At 37.6% G+C, this 11,470-nt stretch overlaps 1 protein-coding gene across 1 annotated transcript; it reads right to left on the bottom strand.

Annotated features, from left to right (window-relative positions):
• Positions 1-1,088: 1,088 nt before the first annotated feature.
• LOC125782237 (E3 ubiquitin-protein ligase TRIM39-like) lies at positions 1,089-7,328 on the bottom strand. The gene is made up of 6 exons (XM_049465718.1): positions 6,682-7,328; positions 4,314-4,409; positions 3,521-3,751; positions 3,333-3,355; positions 3,125-3,243; positions 1,089-1,643 (listed from the first exon to the last, which is right to left on the bottom strand). Exons 1-6 carry the CDS (start codon positions 7,081-7,083, stop codon positions 1,108-1,110), a joined length of 1,407 nt encoding a protein of 468 aa, XP_049321675.1. The 5' UTR covers positions 7,084-7,328; the 3' UTR covers positions 1,089-1,107.
• Between the last annotated feature and the right edge of the window lie 4,142 nt (positions 7,329-11,470).

The following is an 11,470-nucleotide window of genomic DNA, read 5'->3' as shown; positions in this document are numbered from 1 at the left end:
ATGTTTATAACCATTAATAATCAATGATTTAATAGATACTCAGGTTCTAGCTTTAGAATATCAATATCTAGAGCATATTTACTAAATTCTTTCTTCATGTAATGGATTATTTTATAGAGTAACACAGTCTGTTCTGTAGAGTTCTGCAGTAAAACACACCACAACTGCTCTTTTATATATTTATTATATTACACTGACTGGAGAAGATTCATCTTTACTTACTTTCAAACGTTTTCAACAACATAAAACCAATTTTACTGCACATTTATTAATGATTATAACATTATACAGATTAAAACACACAGGAAACTGCAGGAAATTCATTTATAGATGTGTCCAGAACCAAAAACAAGCTGTTTATAAAAAAATCAATAATGAAGAAACAATAATCATTAATTTAATAATCAATAATGTGTTATAGTTAGACACAATATAACCCAGCAACAACCCTAAATACACCCCTAAATCAGAAAAGATTTTGAAAGTGAGGAGAATAGAAACTAAAAAGTAGAATTTCTTCTAATTCCTTTGTGTTTTATTTGATTACAGAGATCATAAACGAGTGTTGGGGGCGTTACCACTGATGAGTAATGAGTGGGTGGAGCAACTGTACTTACTGAGGAGAAAAACAATAATTTACAACATTCAGGTTCCTATTTTAGTGATCTACAGGTGAGCAGTGAACCCCTTGATTCAGGGTGGGTCAGTGTGTCTTTGCTATCGTAACGACGGGAAAAGTACACATTGCACGGCTCAAAACACGCAAAAGACATGTAATAATTCTCGTAAATAATCAGGGGTGTGGTTAAACAATGCAGGAGGAAGGAGTGAAAAAAGAGTGTTGGTGGGGTGTAAGATAGCAATGAGCATCACGACACGCCTTAATCAGAGTGTAAGATAGAGCCCTCAGAATCAAACCAAACTGATTCACTGATTCACTGATCTGAACTGATTCACTGATTCACTGATCTGAACTGATTCACTGATTCACAGATACACTGATCTGAACTGATTCACAGATACACTGATCTGAACTGATTCACTGATTCACAGATACACTGATCTGAACTGATTCACTGATTCACAGATACACTGATCTGAACTGATTCACTGATTCACAGATACACTGATCTGAACTGGACTGATAGTTAGAGAGCCTCTATAGGTATAGAAGAATGGAACGAGTCTCTCAGTGAAAGTGTGTGTGATGGTGTGTAAGTGTGTGTTAGTGAGAGGATCAGAGAATGAGAGTTTTCCTCTGTTCCAGTCCAGCTCAACTCTCACCCTCCTCACTTTCACTGATACTGAGAGATCAGTGTAGTTCTGTGGTGAAGATCTGACTTTATATTTACCATAACAACACCACAGAAACCACACTCCTCTCCTGGAGAATATATCTCCCTTCCTCTCAGCAGATTCTAACATCACTCCCACATCCCAGTAATTACTATCTTCAACTTCAACATCCCAGCAGTGAATTCCTGAGTTAAAGCTCTCAGATCCAACAACACATAAACTATAATCATCAAATCTCTCTGGATTATCAGGAAGCTGCAGTTTATCATCACTGTATCTCACACTGATCAGATCTTCAGATACGATGAGATTAGGATGAGCAGAGTTCAGATCCAGAGTTACAGGAGCTGCAGCACACACACACAAACACACACACACACAAACACACACACACACACACAATACCCTGATTAACACACACCTATATACAATGGCTTGCAAATGTATTAATACCCCTTAAACTTTTTCACATTTTGTCGCTTTACAACCACAATGAACTTGTTTTCTTTGCATTATTTGAGGTCTGAAAGTTCTGCATCTTTTTTGTTATTTCAGCCATTTCTCATTTTCTGTAAATAAATGCTCTAAATGAGAATATTTTTATTTGTAATTTGGGAGAAATGTTGTCTGTAGTTTATAGAATAAAACAACAATGTTTATTTTACTCAAACATAAAGCTATAAATAGCAAAATCAGAGAAACAGAAACAATAACAAAGTTTGCCTTAATATTAGGAAAATATATATTTTGAGGTAGAAAAGGAGAAACCATAATACAAAAAAAAAAATCCTTCCCTCACTAGACATCTTTTCTAGTTCTTTCTTTTTTGTTTCTTTTTTCAAATAGAATTGTTCTTAGGAAAAACTATAAAAAAGTAAGTAATTTTCCTCCTTTCAGTCCAATTCTGTTTATTTTGTGTAAAAAAAATATATTTAAAAAAAGCTTGAGTATCAATATTTTAGACGAATATTGCTCAATACCAATACCAGTGTTGGTATCGATAGTATCAATATTTGGATCGATCCGCCAACCTCTAATTACTGGAACCATGTCCTGTAGTCTGAGGAGATCAAGATAAACCTGTGTGGTTCAGATGGTGTTCAGTATGTGTGGCGGCGTCCTGGTGAGGAGTACCAGGAAAACTGTCCCTTGTCTACAGTTAAGCATGGTGGTGGTAGCATCATGTTCTGGGGCTGTATGAGTGATTCCTGCACTGGGGAGCTGAACTCCAACATGTACTGTGACTTTCTGAAGCAGATCATGATCCCCTCCAATCAGAAACTGGGAATCATGACAGTTTTCCAACACGATAACGACCCCAAACACAAACACGCCTCCAAGACGACTCCAACTGTCCTGCAGAGGAAGCTGAAGATAAAGGTGATGAACTGACCGAGCATGTCTCCAGACCTAAACACAACTGATCACCTGTGGAGCATCCTCAAGCAGAAGGTGGAGGAGAACAAGGTCTGTAACATCCACCAGATCTGTGATGTCATCATGGAGGAGGGGTAAAGGAATCCAGTGTGAACCTGTGAAGCTCTAGTGAACTCCATACCCAAGAGATTTAAAGCAGAGCTAGAAAATAATGATGATCAAACTAAATATCTACAATTTGTACATTTTCTACAAGCTGTACACTGACTACTTTACACTGTATCAAAGAGTCGTATCTTCAGTGTTTCCCATGAAAAGATCTAATAAAATATTTACAAAAATGTGAGATTTACGAGACACGGACACGACAAAAGTCACGGGACACGACACTACTTCCTGTCCCATGACATGTGGCGTGTGAGAGCATGTGAGAAGAGAAAGTGAGACTCACTAAACTGAAGGATCTCCTGCATCTTCTTCCAGACGCTGAACTTCAGGTTGGACAGATGTTTCTCCACGTTGAGCAGAGCTCCTGATTGGCTCTCTGGATCCTGCAGTGTGCACTGGGTTCTGGAAGAACATCAGAACCCGTTCAGTACTGCTGTAGCTTTGGGTTCAGAACCACAGAGAGAGAGAGAGAGAGAGAGAGAGAGACTCACCTTTCCACTGTGGTCTTATAGTTCTGTAAAACAATCAGGGGAATATTAATGAATTACATCATAATTAATAAACTACACATCACTTCCACACAGTGAAGATCAGAGATTATTCACAGATCAGATCAGAAGTGTGTAAACCATCAGAAATCAGTCTGATGATTCACTTCAGTCTGACTGATGTTCCTCACCTGTAGGAATGGAACGTCTTCAGCTCCCATCTCCTCTTCTACGCCTCTGATAGTGTCTGATAGTGCTGATATCTCTCTGCTCATCTTCTCAATCTTCTCCTTCATCATCTGACTCTTCTGCTCCTCTTCCTCCCTCAGCGCAGTGATCCGGGCTGCCTCTTCATCTCGTAGAAACTGGTGAAGCTTCTCAAAGTCCTCCTTAATCTGCTTCTCTGTGCGTCGGGCCTGAGTCTGGAAGGAAGGAGCCCATCAGCCAATCAAATACCAGCTATTTTACCTCAGTAGTGCTATTCTAATCATTCATTTACCTCAGCAGTGCTATTCTAAACAGTGCTGCTCCTCAAGATCATGCAGTATTCTTCAACAAGACAATGCTAAACCACATGCTGCACACATTACTAAGACATGTCTGTGGAAGAAGAGGGTACAGGTACTGGACTGAACTGTCCCCAATCTCATGTTTGTAGGAATTATGGGAGAAAATAACACCTGAAGCTCTTTATCTCTTGGTATCTTTTAAGTGGAAATGGAAACATTATAAAGTGGTAAATGCTTTACTGTTCCATCTTTATTTGGAACGTGTTGAAGGTCTGAAATGCAGGAACGAATGTATAATGAAGTAAAGTTCACCAAACAAAACATGAAATATATTGGGTTCATGTCGTCTGTAATCAAATAAAAGTGAAAGTAAATGTCAGAAACACTGTATATTTAATGTGTTTTATACTGTCCTACTTCTGATTTGGGGAACTAATTTCAGAATCATGATCTCAGAAGATCTTCTCATTCTTACCTTTATATGATCTGCAGTCTGATCCCAGTTCAGTTTACACTTTTTAAAGATCTCCAGTTTCTCCTTTAGGGGATTCAGTGCAGTTCTGAGCTCCTCCTGAAACACATCCAATAAAGAAATTCTGTTTTCTAGAACTTAATTCACACAGAACTCCAATCTGATAAAAACAGCAGAACATCTTCGGCCAATCACCAGCTATTCTACAATATTCACAGTGTTTTCCACCATAAACCCACTGATAGCATTTTATATTACACTTTATTACATTTAATTACTAGAGGTGTATTATTCTAAGACCAAATACTATTTTTTTTCGCAGGTATTTATTCGTTTTGCCAAGTTTTTCACCACAGTATAAATTAAATAGTTTAAATATTCCAACAAAAAACTATTTAAAAATTAACACTTAAATATAATTATTAAATACAGTTTTATATTCCAGCAGACACACCAACAAAATCACAATATTCTAATCATGAATTTATTTTAGCCATGCTGTTATAGTCACATATATAGATAGCTAGCTAATCCTACCTTGCCCTTCTAATCCTAAATTTACATAAGTATTGCAATTTTAGTCAGAAATTTACCTCAGTTTTGCCATTTTATTAAACAAATTTACTTTAGCTGTGCTTTTCTAGTCATATATTTAAATTGCTAACGTTAGCTACCTCAGCAACGCAATTCTAATCATAAATTTACTATCAGAAACAATTCTTATCATAGATTTACCTCAGAGGTGCCACTCAAGTCACAGGTAATGAATTTAACTTGGAATTTACACAGAGAAATGCAGTCAGTCTTTGGCAAAAGCAAATGCTAATGCTACGTTAGCTTAGCTTACAGTCCTATTCTAGTACAGCTCGTATTTTAGAGCTGGAAAACAGTCAGTTAGTGAAGAGATAGTAAACTGTGTAAACTGATATTAAGAGTGATAAGAGAGGCTGAACACTGTATATAATGTAATTTATCTGATTAAAGAGTAAAAATAAACTTAAACCTGGAGTTTGTCACTGCCGGCTCCCTCACACTTTTCCCATTTAAACTCTTACTATTTAAAAACAGCTTTCGGGTGGTTTTATTTATTTATTATTTTTATTAGTTTTTGACAGAGAAAACATGAAATCAGCTACACTGACTGGTGGAGGAACGGTTACTATAAACACTATTCACAGATTTATGACTTTAATACTAAAGTTTTACACTGTTTATCTGAGTTTAATTCAGGAGAGAAACACAGCGCTACGGTAGCTAAACTGCTGGGTTAAGCTAATGCTACTCAGCTAGCTTCCTGAGCTAAAGGCTAAAAACACAGCCCCAGGCTAGCCCTGCACTTCTGCAGCTTCTCCTTTAGAGTAAAAATCTCTTCAGAAAGAGAGAAAAATCTCTGCATTTCTACCCAACTTTAATATTAATCATCATATTTATCTTCATGGAGAGTATACACCCCATTATTACAGCTAAACCTTCCCCTCAGGTAGCCTAGCCACAGCGCTAACCGCTAACACACCACACTGTGTGGAGCAACAACAGTTTATTGGTTTACTAATTAGTTTATTAATACATTTATGAGATGAATTTACTGTATTTTATCCTGTTTTGTGCATCCAAACCTGTAATAAAATCACAGTTTCACACAGACTCTCAGGGTTTATAGCTTAGTTAGTAAGTCATTACCCTTTTTAGATAGTTAATATTGTCCTAGATTGTCCATTTTAAACTGTTTTAGCCATTACTATTTTAAATATCTCTTATTTAGTTTCTGAATTGTGTTTTAAATATTGGATTTAACTGTAAACTTACATATCTAGTAGAGGTGTGGCAAATTATGTCTAATAATATTTATATTTATTTATGTAAATGGTTCTTACACAGACTGATCACAGTATTAAACATTTTGTATTAAATTAACAGGTTAAATTAAATAATAGGTCTATTAAAACTAACAAAAATAAATAAAATGAAGTTAAATCAAAGAATTTTAAAGTAGCGCCGTCAGTGTTGCTTTGTCATTTTTTAGCATACAAATATATTGGAAATATCATTCAAATACGAATCACTATAAAATTCTGATATTTTCGTGCATCCCTATAAAAATGTATGCTTTCCTAATAAATACCAAAATGTTTGTTTACCATTTAATATTTTTAGGATTTTTCTACAATATTGTTGTAAAATGTTTATGCTATTTTTAGCAACCTAAAATCTATATTTATTTTTTCTAAATGCAATATTTGAAGTCACACTATTAGTTATAAAACGTGTTTCTGGATCTTTATATTCTGAATTCTAATTATTTTAAAAATTAAGAAATTGACAAAGAAACAAACAAAAACTCCTGCTGTACAGCTGTTCACACTGATTTTACCTTGCAGTCGGTTGCAGCTTCATCAATGGGGCGGAATCTGTGGTCGGTGTGTTTCCTCGAGGTTTGACACACCCAGCACACGGGCTGCTGATGATCCAGACAGAAGATCCGGAGGTTCTCTCCGTGCAGACTGCAGAGTGTCTCAGAACCGGCTGAAGTTCTCCCACTTCTCTCCTGTAAGAAGTTCTCACACAGGTTCTTCAGAGCCAGGTTTACTGGAGGCTGATCATTTGAAGATCTTCCCCTACAAACTGGACACTCTCTGGATCCTTTAGACTCCCAGAACTTCTGCAGACACTCTTTACACACACTGTGGCTACAGTTCAGAACCACAGGAACCCTGAAGATCTCAAAACACACAGGACAGGTGAGCTCCTCCACTAAGAAAGATTTAGAAGCCATTTTCTTTCCCTGCTGCTCCTTCCTGTTACAACACTCAGACTTTCACTTTCAGGTGTGTGAAGGTTCTCGCTCTCTGGTCTCAGGTTCTCTTCAGGTTCTACAGGTGTGTTTGTAGATCCAGGTGTTGATCAGTTTCCTTCAGAGGAATTCTCCAGAAGATTAGCTAAAAACTGTCCGACCGTTTCTTCAAAAAGTAGACGTCTGTACACACTCTGCTCCTTTCACTTCCTGCACACACTGCTCACTGCTCCCCTACCTGCTCTGCTCACTCCTCCCCTACTAACACTGTTCACTCCTCCCCTACCTGCTCTGCTCACTCCTCCCCTACCTGCTCTGCTCACTCCTCCCCTACCTGCTCTGTTCACTCCTCCCCTACCTGCTCTGCTCACTCCTCCCCTACCTGCTCTGTTCACTCCTCCCCTACCCACACTGCTCACTCCTCCCCTACCTGCTCTGCTCACTTATAAATAAATGGTAGAAAAACTTCACTAGAACTCAGGGATATGTTGTTTAATAGTGAAAGTAAGAGCTTTCCCACACAATGCAGTGAAGGGAATTGAAGGAATTAAAGGGACTAAACAGCTTTGTAGCTTTAAGAAAAGCTCTTATCAGTGAGAAAAACCAGCAAAAACAGCTTCAGTTTACTAGAGAGAGTAAAGATCAGACTCTGGAGCAATGAAAGGTCAATAGAAGGTCTGATGAATCCATGTTTATCCTGTTCCAGAGTGATGGAGCATCAGGGTAAGAAGAGAGGCAGGTGAAGTGATTACCCATCATGCCTAGTGCCTACCGTACAAGCCTGTGGGGGTGGAGCTATGATCTGGAGTTGCTGCAAAGAATGAGTTCAGCTGACTACCTGAATATACTGAAGTACCAGGTGATTCCATCAGTGGATTTGTTCTCTATCTCTGGCGTATGTCCTTTAGAACCTCAGTTCTGTTGCTGCAAGTCAGTCCAGTGTTTCATATATAGGAGTGTTGCATCTACAGAAGCCCATTTCACCAGGACGTCACCAGCACTGTTGGAATTGCTGTAACCCCAGTCTGAGTGGTAACTATTAAAATCACCAGCATATAGAGTGGGACGTCTGGGACTATTTCAAGAGGACAATGTCAGGATTAATGGGGTCAGATTGTGAAAGCAGGCAGGGTTCAGAGAGCATGAGATCATTATCTTCACACATGGATTCTCCACCACAGAGTCCGGCCATCTGTTCCTGACCTCAAGCTGAAATGAACTTGGGTTCTGCAGCAGGACAATGACCCAAAACACACCAGCAAGATCAGCTCTGAATGTCTGAAGAAAAACAAAGTGAAGACTTTGGAGTGATCTAGTCAAAGTCCTGATCTGAATCCTATTGAGATGCTGTGGATGATCTTAAAAAGGAGGTTCATGCTGGAAAATCCTCCAATGAGGTGCAATTACAACAATTCTGTAAAGAAAAGTGGAACAGAATTCCTCCACAGCTCTGTGAAAGACTCACTGCAAGTTACTGCAAACGCTTGATTAATTGTTGCTGCTAAGGGTGGAACAACCAGTTATCAGGTTTAGGAGGTAAATACTTTTTCACAGGACGGTACGTGTTCTTCAGACCTGTTTTTTATTTGTTGTTAGCGTGAGCTGTGTTAACTCAGGAAAACAGGTTTATCTGGAGTATTGCCGTAGCTTCTTTCAGTACAAACACACTGTAGTTATTCATCAGTCTGTCAGCTACTTTTTGCTAGTAGAAAGGAATGGGACATTGCATACTGGGCGTGTCCTCCTGTCACTGGCAGCAGTATGTAGTGTGTAATGATTGGCTGTCTGGCCACAGTGTTAAAGAGTAAGTTAACCCTTTCTCTGCTGCTGAATACGGCTTTAGACTGGCTGAAGGCTACAGTTCCTACTCTAACGTAGCTCTACTCCACTGGAAAAGGAGGCATCTGTACATTTTACAGTTATTAAAATTATAAGAGATTAACTGGCTCTAAATCACAGTATTAAATAAAAGCATCTACTCTTAATTATAAATGTGAGTATTGTAATCTTACACAGCACATTTCAACTGCAATGAATTATTTATTTGAAATAGTAATTCTAAGTAGTTAATTCAGAAGTGCATCTGGAGTAAATAATTATAATTATAATTAAATAATCTATACAGGTTTTAAATTAAAGTTAATTTACACGAGGTGTTGAGGAGCAGGATTCAATTCTCCTGCTGTTGATTCACCTGCTGATTCTGCTGTGTGGAAGTTTCTAATCACTTTATTTGGGTAGAGTTCACCACATATTGTGATTAAATATTACCTAAATTTAGCAGCTGAGACAGTAGAAATTAAGATAAAGAAGTACAACTCTCCTATTGGCTCCTGGCATCATTTATTTGTATTGATTTGCATAATAGGCACGTCTCCCAATCCTCCCTCACCATAGGTGTGCAGTCTTGTCTACCAGGATTAACTTTTCTTGGTTTAAATCAGTTAAATTATCTGATTAAACTCACAGGGAGAGTTCACTGTGCACATTTACTTAATAATAGAAATAAGTTCTACTTGTAAAATAGAGATAAAAAGTATTTAAACAGTTTTTTCAGTGCAGTTTAAAGCCTGTCCTCAGACAAGTTCCACCTCCTGCCACCAGAGGGAGGCAGCGGCTGACTGGCAAAGTCCATCAAGCCCAACACCTTGGAGGAGGACGATTCGGAATGGCATACTACTATACTGCGTACTGCACTAGTATGTACTGAATACTACACACTGCCCAGTATGTAGTATTCAGTACTGCATTACTTTTGATTGTAGTACCCTACACGGTCCCTGACACACCAGTCAGTGCTCTGTAGTGCTCCGAATTCCTCAGAGTGAGTTGTAAACAGAAAGAACATGAAAAATGTCCTACCTTTTGATTATTAAGACTAATGAGATCTGCATACTGTCCAGAACAGCAACGGCTGCTTTTATTTTAGAGTTTAATGTAAGTGCAGTTAACCCAATTCTAACAACCATTTAGCAGCAGCCCCCACAACCCAAGTATGTTCCAGTTAAATATGTTTTCCTATCTATTTTAGTAGATTACTATTTTCATCTATATAAATACCAACAAGAAGAAAACATTTAAACAAACTCTCATTCATATTTACACAATCTCAACACAAGTGAAACAATTTTATTAATTTGTATTCAAATCATTCCCTTATTTAAAAAAAAATGTATTAAAACTGAGGGAATTATTCATTAAATCAACAGAACGATTTATTAAACGAAGGGAATTATTTATTAAAATAACAGAATAATTTATTGGAATTATTTATTAAATAAATAAGAACGATTTATTAAAACGGAGGAAATTATTTATTAAAATAACAAAATAATTTATTAAAACTGAGGGAATTATTTATTAAAATAACAGAATAATTTATTAAAACTGAGGGAATTATTTATTAAAATAACAGAATAATTTATTAAAACTGAGGGAATTATTTACTACATCAAGGCAAATGTAGTAAATAATCACCGTCAGCGGAGGGTCCCGGCCGCGGAGGGACACGGCCGAGGCAGCGGAGGGACACGGCCGCGGAGAGTGCTCGGCCGCGGCAGCGAAGGGTCTCGACAGCGGTGAGCCAATACTTTCCAAAATAATTCCCTTAATTTAAAAATATATATATTTCCATAATTCTCTCGCACTCGCCTCCATCTTGTTTTTTTTCTGAAGCGAGCTGGAGAAGCCAGTTGCAATGCATGTTGGGATGCAGTACACCAGGAAGATAGCTCTCCATGCACACTGCGGAATCGGAGCGGAGTAGTACACCATCCGGGTACCTGTAGTGCACTACAGATCCTCAGTTTGGTCACATACTGTGTACTGCATACTAGCTTTAGGCAGATTTAGTACGCGAGTAGTATGTAGTATGCCATTCCGAATACAGCCAATGTCTCAGAGACCCATCAATATATTTGATGGTTTCTTAGTATGTATATGTATATTTATATTTCCTGAAATCTCTTCTGTTCTGTTCTCTGTGCTGCTGTAACTCTGTAAATTTCCCTGCTGTGGGATTAATAAAGGATTATCTTATTTAATCTTAAACCACATCTATACCATACGCCCCCAAATCCAGTCTATAGCATGTTTATAACCATTAATAATCAATGATTTAATAGATACTCAGGTTCTAGCTTTAGAATATGAATATCTAGAGCATATTTACTAAATTCTTTCTTCATGTAATGGATTATTTTATAGAGTAACACAGTCTGTTCTGTAGAGTTCTGCAGTAAAACACACCACAACTGCTCTTTTATATATTTATTATATTACACTGAATGGAGAAGATTCATCTTTACTTACTTTCAAACGTTTTCAACAACATAAAACCAATTTTACTGCACATTTATTAATGATTATA

Source organism: Astyanax mexicanus, chromosome 1 (assembly GCF_023375975.1).
Source record: "Astyanax mexicanus isolate ESR-SI-001 chromosome 1, AstMex3_surface, whole genome shotgun sequence".
Classification (NCBI taxonomy): Eukaryota; Metazoa; Chordata; class Actinopteri; order Characiformes; family Acestrorhamphidae; genus Astyanax; species Astyanax mexicanus.
Note: the sequence above shows the minus strand (reverse complement) of the source record. Positions and strands in the feature narration are given on the sequence as shown.

Coding starts and splice junctions, on each gene's coding strand:
- LOC125782237 (XM_049465718.1), bottom strand. CDS start 7,083: ATGGCTTCTAAATCTTTCTTAGTGGAGGAGCTCACCTGTCCTGTGTGT. Junction 4,410..6,681: donor AAGCTGCAACCGACTGCAAG/GTAAAATCAGTG, acceptor GATGTGTTTCAG/GAGGAGCTCAGAACTGCACT. Junction 1,644..3,124: donor GCAGGAGATCCTTCAGTTTA/GTGAGTCTCACT, acceptor TGTGTGCTGCAG/CTCCTGTAACTCTGGATCTG.